This window comes from Taudactylus pleione, unplaced genomic scaffold (assembly GCF_031769625.1).
Source record: "Taudactylus pleione unplaced genomic scaffold, aTauple2 ptg000203l, whole genome shotgun sequence".
In the NCBI taxonomy this organism is placed as follows: domain Eukaryota; kingdom Metazoa; phylum Chordata; class Amphibia; order Anura; family Myobatrachidae; genus Taudactylus; species Taudactylus pleione.
This window is the reverse complement of record NW_028284605.1, coordinates 12,502,816-12,525,159: the sequence shown is the minus strand read 5'-3', so window position 1 is coordinate 12,525,159 and position 22,344 is coordinate 12,502,816. Positions and strand designations below refer to the sequence as shown.

At 43.4% G+C, this 22,344-nt stretch overlaps 1 protein-coding gene across 1 annotated transcript in view; it reads left to right on the top strand.

Annotated features, from left to right (window-relative positions):
* The window catches only part of TXNDC17 (thioredoxin domain containing 17), a 28,379-nt gene extending 6,439 nt beyond the window's left edge, over positions 1-21,940 (top strand). Inside the window, exons 3-4 of the mRNA XM_088477823.1 lie at positions 19,340-19,415; positions 21,154-21,940. Coding sequence (XP_088333949.1) covers positions 19,340-19,415; positions 21,154-21,222 — 145 coding nt within the window. The 3' untranslated portion in view covers positions 21,223-21,940. The remainder of the gene's footprint in view (positions 1-19,339; positions 19,416-21,153) is intronic.
* Positions 21,941-22,344: the final 404 nt, after the last annotated feature.

The following is a 22,344-nucleotide window of genomic DNA, read 5'->3' as shown; positions in this document are numbered from 1 at the left end:
GTGCTAGGAAATATTGGAGGGGTATTTACATGTGTTGGATATATGTCAATATATTACCACCAACAGACATGAACCACTAGTGTAGTGATAAAACGACAGTTACATGACTAAATGATGTCCAAGATATGTATTAATTTGGCGTCTAACTGTAACATTTCCCAGTACCTGTGCATGATCAATGAACCTGTATCAGAGCAAAGCCATCGCTGGTGCAGCCGTAGCAAAATGTTTCACCACCGGATGTTAACTCCTACCCGAAAGAATGACGTTTCAGACTACAGATGTATGCAATGCCATTCTTTCGTTAAATTGATGTTCGGCTTTACCAATATAGTAAAGTCCATAAATCTAGGATGTAGTGAGTAATAATCTTTGAATATTCTGCCTGAGTAGGGGTGATTCACAGTATCGCCTCCTGCCAGATACCTGCAGGTTGGGCAGTTGGGACATTTTAGTAAACCCTTTTTTTTTTTAGATTAACTTAAAAAGTGAGATGGAGTTACTTTATCAAAGCTAGTAATGTCTGTCCTAATGACTATAGTTCTAATGTTTTACTTTGCAAATAACAAGGAATTAAGCCACCATTATGGAATTCACGTCGATCTAGATCTGATTTTGTATTATTGGCCAAAGGGATTTAGCTGCACTTGCCAAGGTGTACATGAATATGTTCAACTGATTGTTGCAATGTCTGTGTGTAGTATGAGTACAGAACATACAGATTAGGTATTCCAAAACTATTTATTGGTGTAAATACACTGATCTGGACTGGCCTGCCCAGACTGGGAAAGTCTCTAAAAGGAATGGTACTGGAGGAAAATCCAAATTCCGCTGGGTGAATGAACTTGGTCAGCTATGGGTTAAATGTTCTCCCTTGCGGACTGACAAGTGGGATCTAAACACTGTCCCTTGTTATGTGGTCTCAATACAAGAAGAAACACAAGTATGCAGTCTTTACCGTACAAATACAGCCAGTCTCCGATGCTGTCTAAGTGCCATTCTCTTCATGAGCGACTGGGAGGACTTTAACATCTGGTCCTAGCATGGCTTTTGGTGAATCTTGTGCTCTGGAAAAGATACATGCATAACATTCTGATCGTAATTTAAGGTACGGAAAAGTAACTTTCATCCTTCATTCAATACATTAATTGGAATAACCTGCGCTTGAAGGTCACCACTGATAGACAGTTGAAGATTCTATTATAGATCTATCACCGGGCACAGCTCGTTATGTGTGTCAGAACCCTCGGTGGGATATCCCTTCGTTACATCAGCTGATGGAGAGAAATAACACTAAGACCAAACAGATCGAATCAGTCTTCAGGTTCTCTGAATGTATTAGAAAAAGTACACAGGTTTTATAGGCGTTCTTACAAAGAGGATGATCTCACAGTGTAACATATACAGTTATCAGAAAGTACAAACATTCATTAATTCTTGTCAGTTCATTACTGAGAGCCCATCAAACACCCACATTCCTCATGATCTCGCATCTATTTTACAAGGGGAGTCTAGCATAGAAAGGGACTCTAGCATACGTGGTTCATGGAGAGTGTTCATGCCACTATTTATCTGCACATTTTAACCATCTGCACATTCCAATGCTCTGATTCTATGAAGGTCAGCAGAAAACCTTCTTAACAGTATTCTGTAATTTTCTCTTATGAATACTTAAAGGCATAGAATACCATATTGTTACAACATGGAGTCTACATGTAAATAGCTTAATATCAGATTTCTCAATTCCCATCTCTTATTCATAACTTTACCCTATACTGTCTACCTAACAGGAACGTGCTCTTGCTATACTAAGTACAGGTGCATATACATATAAGCCCTTCTACAGAAACTTATATACATAGGATCACCCCCCTCTTGGGAGCGTTGACCCATCCCCTGTAGGGTAAGTCCACGGTCCTCAGTCTCTAATTGTCTATTATCCTGCCCATCTTGTCATGAATGTTCAGGGAAATGATGACAGTTTTGCAATGTCCACATGGTATGCAGTCGGGAAGCCGACGGTCGAAATACCGACCGCCGGCTTCCCGACTGTCATATCCCGGCAAGGGACTAATGATAGGCATTGAAATCCCGACTCCTATCAGTAGCCCTACGCTGCGAGACCGACACCCGGCATGCCGAGCGAAGGTAACCCAGGCGGTGGCAGCTGAGAGCCGTGGGGTGGGAGGGTTAGGTTAAGGGCTCCTGGGGGGGACTTAGAGTTAGGCACCCCCCCCCCCCGGGAGGGTTAGGTTTAGGCACCCCTAAAAGAGGGTTAGGGGGGAAAGGTTAGGGATAGATTAAATACTTACTGTGTCGGGATCTAGTCCTGTCGAGCTACCAGCGTTGGTATTGGCGTTGGCTGATGTCAGGCGGAATTTCATATCGGTCCCGTCCACATGTTTGCTTGTCATCCTCAGTGAGGCTTGTTCCACAAATGGTGCAGCTTGTAATGTTGTCTTGGGCATAGATGTTATCATAGACTTGACTCATCATCAAGGCCTGTGGTGTATTTTCCTTAGAAAAACAGTCAAGTGTAAGTAACTTCTTAATCAGAAGAGTAGCAAGTTTTACAGCAATATCAATGATTACAAACAAAGCTAAACCTTTATCAATATATACATCTACCAAATTCATTAAACCATTTAGCTGGGTTTAATTAGGAAAACCATTCATTACTATCAAGATAATACTCTGGATCATTATGTGCTTTCCTGAACTGGTCCTTTTTAATTCATTGATTTTTCATATGTTCATGTATCAGGTCAGAAAAGTTATAAGCTATATAGTTACAGCAGGCTAGTCTCACTATTTGATACATACCTTATTAAGCAGCCGTAAGGTAGTCAAGGATCAGTCTAGACTGTCCAATAACCTTTTACTTTAAATGCAGTTCATTAGTGATTATTTCAAGCACATCAAATATTTAATCTACAGTCAGGTGCATAAATATTGGGACATTGACAGAATTTTCATATTTTGGCCTCTATTCACCACCACAATGGCTTTGAAATGAAACAAACAAGATGTGCTTTAACTGCAGACTTTCAGATTTAATTTGAGGGTAATTACATCGAAATCAGGTGAATGGTGTAGGAATTACAATGGTTTCTATATGTGCCTCCCACTTTTTAAGGGGCCAAATGTAATGGGACTATCAACTCAAAAGCTATTTTTTGGACAGGTGTGGGCTATTCCCTTGTTAATTCATTATCAATTAAGCAGGTAAAAGGTCTGGAGTTGATTCTAGGTGTGACATTTGCATTTGGAATCAGTTGCTGTCGACTCTCAATATGAGATCCAAAGAGCTGTCACTATCAGCGAAGCAAGCCATCATTAGGCTGAAAAATCAAAACAAACCCATCAGAGAGATGGCAAAAACATTAGGTGTGGCCAAATCAATTTGGAACATTCTTAAAAAGAAAGAACGCATCGGAGAGCTCAGCAACACCAAAAGACCCGGAAGACCACGGAAAACAACTGTGGTGGATGACAGAAGAATTATTTCCCTGGTGAAGGAAAACACCTTCACAACAGTTGGCCAAATCAAGAACACTCTCCAGGAGGTAGATGTATATGTGTCAAAGTCAACAATCAAGAGAAGACTTCACAAGAGTGAATATAGAGGGTTCACCACAAGATGTAAACCATTGGTGAGCCACAAAAACAGGAAGACCAGATTAGAGTTTGCCAAACAACATCTAAAAAAGCCATTACAGTTCTGGAACAACATCCTATGGACAGATGAGACAAAGATCAACTTGTACCAGAGTGATGGGGAGAGAAGCGTATGGAGAAGGAAAGGAACTGCTCATGATCCAAAACATACCACCTCATCAGTGAAGCATGGTGGTGGCAGTGTCATGGCGTGGGCATGTATGGCTGCCAATGGAACTGGTTCCCTTTTATTTATTGATGATTTGACTGCTGACAAAAGCTGCAGAATGAATTCTGAAGTGTTTTGGGCAATATTATAGGCTCATATTCAGTCAAATGCTTCAGAACTCATTGGACGGTGCTTCACAGTGCAGATGGACAATGACCCGAAGCATACTGCAAAAGCAACCAAAGAGTTTTTTTAAGGCTAAAAAGTGGAATGTTATGCAATGGCCGAGTCAATCCCCTGACCTGAATCCGATTTGAGCATGCATTTCACTTGATGAAGGGAAAATGCCCCAAGAACAAGCAGGAACTGAAGACATTTGCAGTAGAGGCCTGGCAGAGCATCACCAGGGATGAAACCCAGCGTCTGTTGCTGTCTATGCGTTCCAGACTTCAGGCTGTAATTGCCTGCAAAGGATTTGCAGCAAAGTATTAAAAAGTGAAGGTTAGATTTAGGATTGTTTAGTTTGTCCCATTACTTTTGGCCCCTTAAAAAGTGGGAGGCACATATAGAAACCGTTGTAATTTCTACACCGTTCATCTGATTTGGATGTAATTACCCTCAAATTAAATCTGAAAGTCTGCAGTTAAAGCACATCTTGTTTGTTTCATTTCAAAGCCATTGTGGTGGTGAATAGAGGCCAAAATATGAAAATTCTGTCAATGTCCCAATATTTATGCACCTGACTGCATAACATTATCAAACAATTTGGATAAAGCTTCTATATTGTGAACATTCTATACATTGAGTCTAGATATTGTTACTGCTTCCTGTCTCTTGATATACCACTATTTATGCAGTTACTCAGCTTAATACTTGTGATGGGAATTAAAACAAAGTTTAAAGCTAAAATTGAAACTATAGCAAAGCTAAGTTTACATCCCCACAAGCCTTTGTCTGGCTTTGGGCTTAACACCATATATCTGTTCATAATTTCAAAATACTCCAATTTCCCTTGGCTGAAGATTTTGCAGTGGGAGGCGTGTGTCCAGGTGTCCTTTCCCTGAAGTTTCACTGAAATGGGTGTAGTCAGCAGGATTTGGAATGGACTTTCAAATCTGGGCTTAATAGCCTTTCTGGTATGTTTCCAACTTCTCATCCAGTTTCCTGGTTGTAAACGGTGGGTACCTGTATCAAGATAAGGGACTGGAATAGAAGAAAACACTATACTATGTATTTTAGTTAATTGTTTCTATAGGGTAGATACATAGTACATCATATCTGCAGATGACCTCAGTCATGATTTGTTAATTTTGTTAACAGAGGCTCATACAAGAGGACATTCTCATACCCTGAGCATTTGGACAGTTGTATAAAATCAATTTGTATCCTCTGTAAGGAACACTGAGTCTGGGGAGTACTTTTCAAAGGGGTTGGGACAGTCTTACCCGGATTGTTCAATGCACAAGTTAGACACCTTGTTACAAAGGCCTGTGCAAAACCCGGAGCTATCCAATTACAGTTGGTGATAGCCACCATTGTATCTTTCCCCAAGTGCACCTTACCTTGTATTATCTGGGCCATAACTGGGTAAAGTGCTTTTGGTAGACACAAACATTGACCACACACACATACACACACACACACACTCACCCTCACCATTTGTGTCTTTAGCTCCTAGCTTTGCTTTTCTCAGCCTCTGGAGCTTGTGCCTGGAGTTTTAGGAGGGTACTTAAGTCATTCTTGGGGGTGGGGTATACCACATAAGTGGGCTCACCCTGGAAGTAATGACTTATGGCAGCAGCACGTGCGGTCTGGTCTACCAGTCTATTGCCTTTTAGCTTTGGGTCTAGTCTCTCAAGAGTACTTTTATCTTTATCGCTACAAGCCTTTGGGATAATTGGAATGCAGTAGACAGTGCTCAGATGTGGCCAACATCCAGTGTGTGTAACTCATCTACAAAAGGAACATCTGAAAAGTTAGACAAGGACAATGAGTTTCGCTTTATAAATGCAACACAATCAAAAATGAAAGTGTGTATATTTTCAGTGCCTTCCTTGACACTGTCACAATTACCACTGTTTGTACTTATACAAGGGGAAATATCATCTCCTCTCCCATCTTTGACTCCTGCAGGAGCAACGATGCAGGATTCAACACTGTACACCTTTTTTAAGAGTATCATTACTTGTACAACAAAACTACTAAGCCTAGCAACAGACAAATGCTTTGTTTGAGGGCTACTCAGGATTTTTATAACCCTAACACTGTCAGCACTATACAGGGTCTAGGTAACAAGAGTTTCAATGTGATTGTTCAAGGACCCCCTGAGCATGTGAGTTAGACTCATGGCAAAAATGTATAAATGGCTTACTATAATCGGGTAAATCTAATGCTGGTGCATTAATGATGTCTTGTTTTACAACATGATGAGACTTCAATTTATTCAAGTGTTAATGCAAGGGGATCCTGTTGTATAGGTCCCTTGAATGCATCATACAAAGTTGCAATTTATTTTCATAAGGTATCCATCTTCTTTAGATACTTTACAACAATTACTGTGCAGAATATTCAGTAATGCTATTATTTCATGCAAACAATCCTGCTGTGAGTCAACACATAAAAGTAAATCATCCACATATCGTATAACGATCGTGATTGCACTGGCAGGAAGCCAATCTTTTAAAACTAATGACATTGGCCCTCATTCAGAGCCGGACGCTCTGATCAGAGCGCACGCTCTGAATGAGTGCCGTCCTCCTGGACGCTCGTATAGCTGTGGGTCACCACCCACAGCCTATACGAGCGTGCAGGTTGATGGCCACGATGGTCTTCACCATCGCCACTGCGAGCCGGAGCCTGCTGTTGAGTTTCCCCTTTTTCCCAAAGGGGGCGTGCTGTCAATCAACATCGACAGCACGCCCCTTTTGATCAGACACAACGAGCAAAGGAAAGTCCTTCGCTCGTCGCGTCTGGCGCATGCGCACGACGGAGCTCCCTCCGTCGTGCGCATGCGCAGTGCACACAATCGACCCACTTGCGAGCGGACAGCCGCTTGCGAGTGGGTCTGAATCAGGCCCATTGTCTCTGCGTATTCACTAGTGCTTGTAGCACCCCCTTGTGGCAGTCTGGTCCAAGCATATTGCTTTTCTTGGTGTGTAAATACAAGCAATAGTTGGATTTCTTTTGTTATTGGGATTTAAACTGTGAGGTGGGTGATACGCCATTCAACAAGGTGTGTGGATAGGTACAATCGATGTATTAACTTGTAACCTTTTATTAATCTCTCCTGAATCATTCTAAAAAAGGGAGCTTCATCTGGATTTGGGGTTTTCTGTTTAATAAGGAACAGGTGAGTTCCAACTGCAACGGCATTCACTAGGAGATTTCCTGAAAGCAGGAGTCCTTATCTGTTTGGCCACTATAGCCACTTGATCTGGTCTTAAAGGGTATTATTTTAACTAGCTGCACATGTAGCTTTAAGTTTAATTTCCATGGGCTGGATGGGCAGTAACCTTACATCCATTTTACCCTTTGCCCATAATGTATCGGGGACTTTAGCAAATATCTCATTAAGTACAAGTTTTCAGTGTTAGCAACATTAATGAGATATGTTGGTACATTTCTTGTATCAAAGGTTCTTCCAAGAAGTCCTGGTTTGGAAGTTAGTCACTTCCCCATCTTTTTATGTTATTGTGGCATTTAATGCTGACAATAAATCTGCATCTACAAGATTAAGTGGGCAGTCATCTGAGACTAAAAACTGTCTCTAATGTCACACTATTATTTACAGTAATCTGCAATGGTTTTGTCTTTTGTAAATACTGTATTTGACCATCCAGGCCAGTGGCCAGGACTACAGAGGAGGTCAAAAGTTCTGGTGAGATTAATTTGGACTGAATAACACTTTTAGCAGCCCCAGATGGATACAGTATATTGTGGGCCACTAGGACTGGTTACATTGGGAAGTATGTGACTCTGGGGCTATCTTCCTATGTTTGTCTATGCTCTCGATTTCAATTGAGCACAATGTAAATAGCGCCGGGAGATAGCTCCCGGAGCTGTTCAATCCATCGCAATGTTAGGTTGGGGAAGGCTCGTTCTCACGCCTTAAACAGGGTTTTTAGGCGGGAGAACGGGCATTCCCCGACCTAACTTCCCGGCGCGATGCTGTTTTCCAGGTGCGAAGGGCAGAAAACAGCCACGCGCCGGGACTTTTGACGGATTTCTGCTCGCATCCCCGGAGGGATGCGAGAAGAAATCCTTAGTCGGGGTTAGCTGCGCTGTGTATTGAATAGCTGCGGGAGCTGATTCCCGGCGCTATTCACATCACGTAGAATAGAATCGTGCCGTATGTGTTCTTAACTGAGACGAAGGCAGTGAAAACACAAACCATTCTACATATAAGTTTGGGATCTTTGACTCATTTTAACATTAGATAACATTGTAGAAACAAGTGACGCTGTTGGCCTATTTATTTATTTTTTTAAAACGTGCACCAATATTTTGCCCAACTGGCACTAACTGTTGTCGCTTTCCTGATGATTGCACAACATAAATAGGCTGTGGTGCTAATTTAGCCTTCTTATCTTGCTTGTCCTGTCTGTCCTTTCTCATTATTTTACAGACAGTACATTGTCTATCAGTCCAATAATGACGACCTTTACAATCACATCTCCAGCATTTTGTAACATTGCTGTTGGTAATCAGTGACTGATTACATCCTTATAATACTTTTATAACTTTTATAATAATCTGACAACTTTTATACATATTTACGTATTGTACTGAAACAAAAGCCAATAGCAAAAAAAATTTAAAATAATTTTGATTTACAAATGTCACTAACTTACACAGCAGATCAAACTCTCAAAAATAAAAACTGTCTGTTTAGCATTTAAAAATGATGATCACTAAGCCTCTTGTAAATTAGGCATATAAAAGGCTAACTAAGATGAGAACAATGATGTCATACCTTCAAATATTCGAATATCTCACTAACCTCACAGTTTAGATTTTATTGAACATACACATTAATTTATGTATCTTCCAAGTTAACTACTTCTTAAACCTACTAATCCCCATTCATAGCTTTTTTTTTACATTTAAAATCATAAACCATTTGGCTCTCTCCACAATTTAACTTGAGGATATTCACACTTGCATAGATTCCTGTAAGAAAAATACATGGATTTCTTTTCCCCATCCCAACTTCTGGTATCTTTTCTGGGTTCAGTATATGATACCTTCAGTCTACAAACTGTACAATTTACAGCACCACAATTCGAAATCATCACATGCTTAACAATCTCTAATGGGGCATAATTAGTTCTTTTTAGCAATATAATTTTTCACTGAACAGTTTGGACCTATAGTCCTTACAGGTGTCTCTTCAATATAATTCTTAGAGGGCGTACAATTAATCTTATTCCCTTTCTTGTGACTTTCTCTAACCAGACCTGCTCTGACACTTTTATTTAATTCCAAAGTTTGCCTTTACGTTTGTTACTCTTTATGTAGGGGCCATATGACTTGTGTATCTGTTGTAATTTTAATTGGGTCAAGTGTGTGCCATTTCTGTGGATGCCAGCCTTTTTAAAGAGTTTGGACATCCCTTCTGTCGCCCCAGGACTTAAAACTGTACGCATAATATCTATGGGGGTTTGACAGTCGGACAGGCGCTTACTGTCCGTATTACCCTTATCTGTGGGGTTACTTAACCCTTATCTGGGGTTTCAAAACCCTGTTCTATTGTGTGAGGTATCTCCTACTTAGGGGATGAATACCAGACAGTCTATTTTTTTCTGTTACTAATTTGGATATCCTTAGTAGTTTTGGGCACACTATAACCGTACCTTTTGGGATATAGATTGACTGGTAAATTAGTTATAAACAAATCCCAAAATTATCCTACTCTGGTGTTAAGATAATCACCGTCAATATGGCAATCTATCTACCAAAAGACACTTCTATGTTTGTTTATTCTATCTCTGGAAGTAAAAAGCTCACAAGGTGTATCAAGGGACAATACTGATACCAACCAAAGAAACCAATTATCAAACCGTTAAATAACAATAACACATTAGCATTTCTCACATTCCAATGCTCTGATTCTATGAAGGTCAGCAAAAAACCCTCTTAAGAGTATTCTGTCATTTTCTCTTATGAATACTTAAAGGCATAGAATACCATCTTGTTACAACATGGAGTCTACATGTGGATAGCTTAATATCAGATTTCTCACCACCAACCAAAGCCAAAAACACACATTGGACCTCATTCAGACCCGCTCGCAAGCGGGTCGATGTTTAGGTCCTGCGCATGCGCAGCGGCCGCACAGCGCGTGCGCAAGCCTCTGAGTGCGAGAGAAATTCTCTCGCTCCGGAGCTCACTACAAAAGGGGCGGCTGTCGATAGTGAGCGACAGCTCGACCCGTTTTGTAGGCATGGTGGGGGGGTGGTTTCACAAACGGAGGCATTCCTTAAGGAACGCCTGCCGTTTTGTGGGCGGCACTGACAGCAGTGATGTTAGTGGGGAGCTTCCTGCTCGATCAGAGCAGGAAGCTCCCTGGGGATTGCGGTTGCCGAGACCCAACCTTAGGGTCTCGTCCCAAGCCCCGATGGTCTTGACCATCGCGACCATCAACCTAGTCTGTCGCTAAAGCTGTGGGTGGTAACCCACAGCTTAGCTAGCGACCAGGAGGCCGCACTGCTAAATACAAGCGGCCGCCCACATTCAGAACGAGCGCCTCTGAATGAGGGCCATTGAGTTTTTGGACCTAGAAATCTTCATAAAAGATGTGATAATAACAAGATGTATCACAAACGTGTAGATGTCAGCAGTTTTATCTTTTCATCAAGCAATCCTCAGGAAAACTGGCTGCAAAGCATTCCCACAAGCCAGACACAACTGCACAGAGGTTGAAGACTATGTAGAACAGGGGTGTCAAACATGTGGAACTACACATCCCAGCATGCACTGCCAAAGTTTTGCTATTGGGGCATGCTAAAACCATGACAGGGCATGCTGGAATATGTAGTTCGACAGCAGCTGGAGGGCCGCATGTTTGACACCCCTGATGTAGAAGGACGAAGAATGAAACAAGAATCCCTCGACAAAAATTATTAGGAAGCAGAGGTAGACAAAGTGTATAAAGAAGAAACACTTATCTTGTTTGTCTCCCTATTCTTATGTTAACAACTGTAAACAACCCTACTCCGACACATCTACAGCAATAAAAAGAATAATCAGCAAACACTGGCAAATTGTGAAAAAATACAAATTCTTCTGTCCACTGCTTGGAACCACCCAGCTATAGTTTACAGAAAAGTTCCAAACATTATACCCCATGCTCACTAAAACCGGGAGAGAGGATCACGCAGATGTTCTGATGCTGCGTCTATAGACGCAGCTCAGAACAGTAATGCGTGCAGCAGGCGCTATTGCAGCAGCTGCTACCATGGTAGCAGCTGCAATAGCAATGTGTGGGACCTTGATTCACCCCCAATGTATTAATCCTTGGAGAGAGATAAAGTATCAACCAATCAGATCCTAATTGTCACTTTTCAACAAGGATACACAGTATGAGATGCCAAACATACTGATAGGGGATTTTTTTTTATAACTATGTACAAACACTGCGGGCATTCAACAACGAACATGACCAACTGAACTATGACTTGTCTACTACATTCCAATCACAATTGGAGACGTGGCTATTAAAGACTGGGACCACCAGGAGAAAGTCATCCCTGAGGAATCCACCAGGAGGCAGAGACACAAGTGAGAAAACCTTGCACTGAGACACTATACCCACTTTACAAGAATAGCCCGGCAGAGCACCACACTGCAGGCCAAGGACAAGTACACGCTCCCCCAACTGACATTGGTGATCACCGCGGGAACAGCCTGTACCTTCAGCACCCCAGTGGTTTCCCTGCCCGCATTAACCTCAAAGAAGGAGGATGCAGACAGCACTGAAGACTGTGCTTAATTGACAAAGTTCACTTACCCAACGGAATCTGGATTTCTTCTTAATTCACTAGAGAACACTGGCACTCAAGACACTGGCGGTATAGATGGTGGTTGAGTAGAGCCGGTCACTTTAAATAATCTAAAAGTGTGACTGGCTCCTCCCCCCTCTATGCCACATCAGCCCCAGTTTTAGAAATGTGCCTGCGAGAGCCGGTGCACAGTGGGACTCTCTCCAGCCCTTATGTTAACCTGGAGAAGGGGTCCCTACTTTGCGCTACTGTCTCTGCCACAACTGAAATCGGCTTGTGTCCGGGTTCCAGGCTGCCCTCTCAGCCCAGCACCCGGCCGCAGCCGTATGGTGAGTAACAGGATGGTGGATGTTTTGGCTGGGCTTAGTGACAGCGCGGTGCTGTCGCTGTTAGGAGGTGGCAGATTTTAACGCTCTTCCCCATGCTAATTCATAGCACCAGCCCACTGCAGCATCGAATATTGGTGAGAGGCTGTCAATTGGAACCATACCCCTCTGTCTGTTAACCAAAAATATGAAATAATTATGTAATTTGGATGTTTTTAACATGTTTGTTTCTTATGTCAAATGTTTTATTGTGGAATAAATGGTATTATTTCCCTTGGGTAAACAATTATTCCTATCTCCAAATTAATATAAGGCACATTTTTTTTTTTTTTTTTTTTTTTTTTTTTTTTATAAATAACAAGTAGTTTCAACCAACTACTAATCTTTGTTCTCATTTGTTTACTAAAGATGGTGTTGCTTTATTTGGGGAAGCAATATTGTTACCTTGCGCAGATTTGGGTAAAACTCACTATTGTGACCTGTTTCCCTCCAGTTAGATGAGCAGATGGCGTCAGCTTGGAAACCTCCAGATAGGAAGTTTCAGCTACCGCTGCATTTTTGCTTTCTCTAACCCTTTCTCTTAGATTACAGAAGTAAATGGGAAAAGCCTGTGGATTACTCAGTCTATCGAAGAAGACTACGCTTCCAGTCCCAGGAGCTACAGCCTTGAAGGAAAGCTCTGAGCGGCAATTGTAAACTACTCTCAAGTCCATCTATATTGCTGCCGGTGCCCTACTCAGACTGTCCTGGGTCGGCTCCTGAATTAACAAGGCAGTCGCAAAATGGGCTGAACAATTGGCGGAGGGACTGGAGTCTAATACTCCGCGAGCGGATCTTATCTCTTTTGCCGAACATATTCATGATTCGGCTGTGTTCTGGGTGAGGCCTCCAGAGATATTGGTCAGGAAGACTCCAGAATCTTTTGCTTCAAAAGTGGCAGCTCGATTTGCCCTGTGGCTTCGTACTTGGCAAGCAGACGCTGAGTCTAAGCACGCTGTAGAAAACCTTCCATTTACAGGTGATGTACGGTTTGGTCCAGGGTTGAACAAGTGGATTTCTCTGGCCACAGGTGGCAAGAGTATTTTTTTACCTTCCTCTGCACCGGCACTGCGTCGTTCCTTTTTAAAAGTCCTTCCTTTTTGTCTAGATCATCTGGGGGCTTGGCTTACCCCAATCTAGCACTCTATCAAGCTGCGTGCTTGATCGATCAGCTTAGTGATTGGTCGAATGTTCTTCACCTTAAACCCTGGGTTAGGCTGGAAAGTGATATGTTAGGCAAATTCCCCCTTTGCGACTTACTCTGGATTCCATCCAGTTCTAGAGTCTCTTTAAAATCTTTGTCCAGGGCGACACTAGCTTCTCTCAAAGCGTGGGATAGCCTATCTGCCCTTCTACAATTTAACCTGCCATCTCTCCACCTTTCTATTCAAGGTTTATCATATTTAATCCCAAATTTAAACCTGTTCCCCCTGGCACCTGACCTCTTTATAAATAATATCTTCCTTTCTTTCACCCAATTACAGGCTAGCTTCTCCATCCCCTCTACAGATTTCTATAAATTCCTTCAAGTCAGGCACTGGATTCAATCCTTTCCTCACTTAGTAGGCTCGACGGGTATGATTCCTCCCCATATTTTTTAACATATATCTTTAATCTCTCGCAAAGGAGGTATATCTTTTTAGTACTCTCTCATACTTACAGCGGAAGAACCAAATAAGTCACCAGCCATTATTGAATGGGAATACAGGTTGAGTCTCCCATATCCAAAATGCTTGGGACCAGGGCTATTTTGGATAACGGAATATTCTGTATTTTGGAATAATTGCATACCATAATGAAATATCTTGGGAATGGGACCCAAATATACTCACAGAATGCATTTATGTGATATACACCTTATACACACAGCCTGCAGGTAATTTTATACAATATTTTCAATAAGTTTGTGGCTCAAACAAAGTTTGTGTACAGAAATGAAATTCATTTCTTTCATATACACCTTATACATACAGCCTGAAGGTAATTTTATACAATATTTTTAATCATTTGTGCCTTAGACAAAGTTTGTGTACATTGAACCATCAAAAATCAAAGATTTCATTATCTGAGTCATGCCAAAAATATTCCATATTTTGGAATATTTGGATATGGGAGACTCAACCTGTACCACCTAAATATATGTTTAGACTTGCATGTATGGTCCAAACTTTTCTTTTCTGTATTTAAAATGTCTAGATGCATTTCACATATTGAAATGTATATGAAATTGCTCTGTCGCATTTATTTGACCTCCGATAGATTACACAAAATTTGGCCTTCCCAATCTAATTTGTGTTGGCGTGCATGTGGTCAAGTTGGTGAGATGTTTCATATTTTCTGGAATTGCCCTACTATACGCCCCCTTTGGTTGGTGGTAAGGGATTTGATCCTGAAGGTTACCGGTCTGCGGCTGTTTCTGCCCCCCTCCACTGCTCTCTTACATATATTCCAGGATGATGTCCCAGTTCACCACAGATATTTTTATGTACTTATTGCTACCAGGGCAGCTATAAAGTCCAAAATAAATTATAGTTTCCGGATGGAAACTTTGAACTGCCCCAAATTCTTCTTCCGCTAACTCGCCAGTGGTAAAGTGGTTCAGCTGCCATGATTTTATCACAGTGGGTCCATGCCTTCCAATAACCACACATTGATATTTCAAGGTTTTGATAGGTTTTGTATTATTGTTTGTCTTTTGAAGTTGTGGAGTGTTCTCTACTATTTGTGTATGTCAAACACTGATTTTGATTTGTTTTCTGGCTTAATGTGATGTTTTTTGATTTTTTTTTTTTTTGACTGATATTTGCCTGTACCCCCCCCCCCCCACCCCATGTTTTTTCTTTCCATTCTCTCTTTTTCTGTACCCCTTATTTTTTGTTTGGAAAAAAAGAACAAAAATTCAATAAGAATTATTGTTTAAAAAAAAAAAAAAGTTCTTCCTTTTGGGCCAAGAGGTACGTCCTCTGCAGTTAGAGGAGGTCGTTCAAGAGGACGTTAGGCCTCAAGTTCCTGTCGTCCGGACCCCAAGCCAGTAGACAAACCAGTGGCATGATGGGATCCCATTCCACCTAGGGGATCTCAAGGTGGGTGTCCACCTTTTTGAGGTTTACGGAAGTTTGGTTCCACACTTGTTCTGACTCTAGGGTTCGGAATTTTGTGTCCCAGGGTTAACAAGATAGTTAGTTAGTTTTTTTTTTTTTTTTTTTTCTTTCACTCCTCCAGTTCATTTTCTCACCACAGGCCTTCCAGTCGATCCCCCTGAAACAACTAGTTCTGCGATAGGCTACTAGACTCCAAAGTTTTTATTCGGGTTTTCGGCTCCCCAAAGGACTTGTTGTGGTTCCAAAGCTGGATGGGTCAGTCAGACCTATCTTGAATCTCAAATCCTTGAATCTCTACTTATCCCTTTCACAGATTATAGATGGAATCCCTTCATTCCGTCATTGCGGGGTTGGCAGGGGCGGAGTACATGGTATCCCTGGACATCAAGGATGGGTATTTACACATCCCCATCTGGAAACCACACCAAGCATTCCTCCGGTTTGCCAACAAGGACTCTCATTACCAGTTTCAAGTCTTGACTTTTGGCCTGTCATCGGCTTCCAGGGTCTTCACCAAGGTGATGGCAGTGATGATTTCTCATTTTGGCTCTCAGGGAGTGAACATTGGGCCTGATTCAGCAAGGATCGCAGTTGCTAATACGCACGCAAACTGTCAATTGTTGCGTTCTGCGTATGCATCGCAGTGTGTGTGCACAAACAGCCACTGCGATCGCAGTGACTACTCAGAGCCGTCGCAGAGTGACTGACAGGAAGTGCCATTTGTGGGTGGGGGGGGTCGGCGAAATGCAGGCGTGTCAGTGCATCTCAACGCCATTGCAGGGGCGTTAGCCAGTGCGATGCCATACGCAGCCTGAGGTCTCATAGCATGCGATGAAGTTAGCAATTTCTGAGTAAGGTCTGACCTTGTGTAAGTGTGCGTGAGGCTGCGATGGTACTCGGTTGTACCGATTGTTTCACAGCTTTGTTAAACATTACGGAAATGTGTAAGGTAAAGTGGGCGTCCGTATGTTGTGCTGCGACGGCATAGCGATCGCAATGGATTAGCAAACTATTGCAGTTGAACTGCGTGTGTAATCGCTATTGCATTCGCAGTTGCGATCCATAATGAATCAGCCCCCTTGTCCCTTATCTGTAGTATCTTAGCGGGGCGCCGCGCCCTGCCTGTTTTTTTATTTTTAAAAGGGCAGAATGCATCCTACCCCTCTTAGCAGAGACCTGCTAAAACAGCCTGCCAACTGCCGTCCCCACCCGTGGGTCGCAGTGTCCCTCAGGTGGGGTAAATAGCGGCGCATCAGTCACCACTGGTGAATGGATGCCGGGCGCATGCGCCCAGCATCCATACACTGAGTCAGCAGCGCTTGGGGGCAGCCCGGCATGTCCGTAAGTGTCGGGCGCGCCCCCGAGAGTGACGAAAAGGGGGTGCGTCCCCTTATTTTCGTGCCCATGTCCCCTTTCCGGGTGCGCTCACACCTGGATAACCTGCTCATCAAGGCCCAGTCGGCGGACATCAGATCCTCATACACCACGGCTGGATTGTCAACTACCAGAAGTCACAGCTGGTACCATATTGGCGGCTTCAGTTCCTCTGGATAATTCTACACACAGCCTTACTATGAGTATTCCTTCCTCTGGATAAGGCGCTAGCCATTCAGGAATTGGTTCGCTTCGTTCTCAAGCTAAAAAGGATGTCTGTACACCTTTTGCATCCGGCTTCTAGGGAAGATGGTGGCATCCGTCGAAGCCATCCAGTTCGGCAGAATTCATTCCAGGCCTTTCCAGTTAGATCTTCTATCCCAATGGTCAGGATCACATCTGCAGATGCACAGTCAAGCCCGCATTTTTCTGATCTGGTGGCTCCGGACAGACCACCTTGTGACTGGTTGTCATTTCGGCATCTGGAATTGGATCCTGCTAACTGCAGATGCCAGTCTTCGCTGATGAGGAACAGTGATCCTGGACAACCAATTCCAAGGGCGTTGGTCTCGGCAGGAGTCCCTCTTGCCAATCAACATTCTCGAACTCCGATCGGTTAACAACGCACGGTTAGCGGCAGCTCCCATTCTGCTAGGGTTGCAGGTTTGAGTGCAATCCGACAATGCCACAGCAGTGGCGTACATCAACCGGCAGAGGGGGGGGGCGCAGTTGCATGGCAATGCGTGAGGCCAGCCACATATTACAGTGGGCGAAAAGACACGTTGAGGCCATCTCCGCAATCTTTACCCCAGGGGTGATCAACTGGGAAGCGGATTACCTCAGTCATCAGGATTTTCATCCCGGGGAATGGGCTCTGCATCTCAAAGTCTTCCTACAGTTGGTCCGCCGTCGGGGCAGACCGCAGATAGATTTTATTACAGCAACATAATTACTGACTGCACATCAGCACACTTATGCTCACTGTACTTTAGCTTTACAGCTCCATTCACCACTTCAGTGGATGTTAAAAACAGAGGACCAGATTCAGAGATGGATGCAATTGCGATATTTACACGGTTGAGTGATTATCGATGGTCTGTGCATGCGTCCGAGTAGCACTGTGCATGTGACGTAATAATCTTGTAATTGCAGAGTAGATTTATTGTCAAAGTGATTGATGGCAGGGGCCATTTGAGGGAGTTGCGCCTCAAACACTGCAGCTCTCCTGACACACTGAGGGCCTCATTCAGAGGCGGTCGGAGGATGCAAGCGGTCGCTCAGAAACTGGGCGGTCACTTGCATCCTGACCGCCCGCCTCTGTTGCGGTCGTTAGAGCTGTGGGTGTTAACCCACAGCCTAATGACCGCTCGGGTGATGGTCGCGATGGTCAGAGACCATCGCGACAATCGGGGCTTACGACGAGACCCTAGGGTAGGGTCTCACTTGTCGTAAGACCCAGAGAGCTTCTGGCTCTGTCAGAGCCGGAAGCTCTCCACTGACATCACTAGTGATGTCAGTGGGGCCTCCCCCAAACGGCAGGCGTTCCCATGGGAACGCCTCCGTTTGGGCTGCCACCCCCCCGGGCCCGCCTTCCAAACGGGGCGAGCTGTCAATCAACATCGACAGCTCGCCCCCTTTGGAGAGAGACCCGCTACGACCAGCGCTGTCGGTCGTAGCGGGTCTCACGCATGCGCACGAGGGAGCCGGCTCCCTCGTGCGCATGCGCACTGGCAAAACATCGAGGCGGCCGTGCGGTCGTAGACCGTACGGCCGCCTCTGAATAAGGTCCTGAGAGCTCTCGTGCTGTTAAGGATTTTGCAATGGTTAATTTATGCACGCTCATGAAACGGCATCTGCGGCCCCCCCCCACTCCCCCTTTTACCACCCACAAACGCTGACTACCTGTTACTCACTTTACTAGTTGTTCCTCTGTACGAGTGTAATCGCTGCACATGCACAGTGACTTCTGCGCATGCCCAATTTGGCAAACAATCGCTCGAAAATATAAGATAAATATCGCGTAAATATAAGATTTGTGAAAATCTCTGAATCAGGCCCTTATAATAATAATAATCTTATTATTATTATTATTATTATTATTATCACCACACAGTATATGCAGCCTCGTACAAAAGGTAGACCTAAAAACTTAAATACAATGCACAACAGTGAACCATTGCATGAATACAAACATTGCAATAAAATCATAGGCAGGTAAGGACAGGGGAAGGGCAACTTGTTATAGCCAGAGTCAAGAGGCAGTGATGACTTACAGGGGAAGGCACAACAGCTCTCCATGATCCTGTACCCATCACATAGGTGAGCAGATAGTGTCACAGTCGCCGAAGGAGACAATAGACAAAGAGCACTGGTGATGAAGATAGTGCAAGGGAAGAACTGAGAGAGAAAAGGGCCCAGTCCCGAGAGCCTACACTCTACAAGCCTATGTGAGACTGGCCCGTTGTAGCCCCTTCAATTATCAGTAGAGGTGCATTTGAGATGGGTAAGACTATGCATCGCCTGTACTTGTGTAAACTGTAAACGCAGTGCAGAAACACGCAAGATATACTCTCTATCAGACCCATAATGTTTACCTTGCATTTTGGAGACTACTAGTGTAGATTTAAACTTTGGCTGCATCTCATTGGTTTTTCCACGATTTGTTTCTTGCAGGTGGAAGGACCCAAGCAATGACTTCAAACAAAACTTAAAATTAACTGGTGTTCCCACTCTGGCTAAGGTTGGAACGGTAAGCCTCTTCTCTATATATATTTCCTGTGTGTACTGTCCAGGGAACGCAATGCGCATGAATAATAGAAAGTGGACTTGAGGATAACACCTCATTCCTTTTATTCCCATTAATCCATATATTGTACACCACGACTCCTGCCCTGAAATACCTGAATACTATATTAGTACTTGGTGTCTAACTACCTTTTGTCCTGCCCATTACTAATTTCCAGTGCTGTGTGCTGTTGGAAACTCGTTAGTACGGCTCTTAAAGATGTGTATATATATATCTCTATCGCAGCCGCCGGGAGATGTGAGACTCCCACCTGCCTCTTTGCAAATCCAAACATTTCCTTGCAAAGTTGCAGCATCGGTCGCAGATCAGTTGATCATTAGCCTTCTGAGTAAACCTATGGTTCTGCAGAATAGGCGATGGAACCGGCACCAGTGAAGCTGTGTACAATGGACGCAGTCACTGAATCCGACACTCCTATAAAGTGATTGCAACACATCCATGTTTTCCTAACCACCCCTCCGTTACCACCCACAAACGGCCCATAACTGTCAATCGCTTTGCAACTAAACCCTGTGTGTGAGCAACATTGCAGAGGCATCAGGATGCATGCGCTGTTATAACAACATCGGCCAACTGCAAAAGTATCGGAATAACGTACAACTCTGAATCATGCTCTATGAACACAAAGAACTCAGCAATTGCCACTGCTCGTAGTGACACAAGACTCAAAACCCTAGATCAGGCGTCAGTGGCCAGACTTTTGTACTCTGCAATCTACTTATACAGCTAAAAATCTTTTGTGATCTACAGAAAAAGGGGGCGTGGTGTGCAAAAAAGGGGCTTGACCTCGCAGCAAGGGGTGTGGAGACTGTCCTGCTGAAATCACGCATTGGCCCCCACAGTAAACAAAACACAAACATTGGCCTTCACAGCAAAAACCCAATGCAATGTCCCCCCCCACAGGTAAAAAAAAAATAAAACTAAAAAATTGGCCCTCACATAAAAAAAATAAAACATACATGTACATTAAATTGCCCAGCCCCACACAGAATACTGACCTGTCTGAGAGAGAGGAGCTGTCCTTCCCTGCTATCAGTCGTGGGCGACACCAGCAGTCCAGCAGCAGCCACTGTGCAGGCCCACCAATTTTGATCGGTCCTCCTACAAGGTGTAGTACTGCGCCCTCTTTTGGTTCCTTCGAGATGGCCATGCCCCTCCTTAACTCAGGTCTGGCACCAGCGCAATAGAGGCTCTTACATGTGAAATCCTCAGCCAGTAAGAATTAGCCTGATTCTTATTGGCTACTGCTGTCATAGTTACAGCCGCACCTTCTGGTCGGCGCAGCAGCCAGTAAGAATCACACTGATTCTTATTGGACGCTGCTGGGTGGGCCAACGCGATCAACTGGTTGAGTGTCGACTCTTTGACCTAGATGAACTGTTACTTATACAAAAATCCCCCTAGTGGCCAAATGTTCTTGTAATACAGAATGCTTGTAATAACTTTTCTCAAAAGCTTCTCTTTGATTTGGGGAGGACTCATGGTGTAATTCAACAGAATACATGTCACAACATCAGTCATGTAAAAGTCAGGGCGATCACAGAAGGATGGATTCATTTAAAACACCTGTCACTACTATCTGCTAGTAATTTACAGTTGGTAAACACACCAATCTATCTTGTATACTGCTGTAACGCTATTAAAAATCCTGTAGACTGAAAGCGCATTTTTTATCTTTCAGCCGCAGAAGCTGACAGAAGAGGAATGCCTTAAAACTGATCTTATCCAGATGTTGTTTTCAGAAGATTAAACAGAAAAAGCACCTGTTGTAATGACTGCGTATAGAATGATTAGCTTAATAATTGCTTGCCTTGTGGTGGGAAAAGAAACACATGTTTAACAATCCACTCAACTGGAACTCTTGGTGTTTGTAAAACCGATCACGTTCATGCTCTAATGAATTCCTCTTCCTTTTGTCTTTCCCTCTTTTATACCAAAGATTGTTTTATAGTGAGTAGCCATTTCCTTTATAAAATCTGAGATCACTCACCAACACTACAAAATGACTGTGTCTTCTGGTGTAAAACATATTGGCATAAAAAGAGTTTGAGCTGAGCCCCAGAGCATAATTTGGTGCTTCTTATGGTGCTCTATGAAGCCCCACTTACTCTTTGGGGCTTCATTGAGCAGCAGGAGAGTGGTGCGCGGAGCCCTCGTGCGGGTGATCTGACATTGCCGGGCTCAACTCTGCTCCGGGCTCTATGGCAGTAGCTCTACCACTGCCTCCAAAACAATATCTGTCAAATATAATTTCCAGCAAGTGTTTAGTTTCCTCATTGCTTCGTTGAATGTGGCTAGCCACATGTAAAGCAGGGAATACATTTCTGTGTTCTCTTCAGCATTAATTAACTAGTTTTTCACACATCTGCCTGTGAGGAAGGTGGGAAAAAATGCTTGTGGGAAAATGTTATAAATGGATGAACAGGAGCATTAAAGATGCGGTTTTTTTAATTGGAATAAATAATATTTGCACAATAAAAGTCTTTGTTTTTTGTTAGTGTGTGTGTATGTATGTGTGGTGGGGGGATATAATCAGCACGCTAATCAGCGCTGGGCATTCGGCGCTGCTATGCTTTGATCCAACAGGAAATGATTTTTGGTTGCCTTGGTAACGCGCTGCGTTGTGCTCCACACTAGGGGAAACACATGCTGGTGGAACGCACACCAGCAGTTAGCGTGTGTCCTGCGGTATGTTTGTATTTCTCTGATCTATCAAAGGTGATATACTGTGGCTGCTGATTATCTTGTGTGTGTATTAATGTTTGTAATTGATTTACTGTGCGGTCTTGGTTTTATTATCAGTACCAATGGAGTACTTCGCTAGCGTGTAATGTTGTGACCTTTATTATGAAACAGTAGGGATTGGTTATAG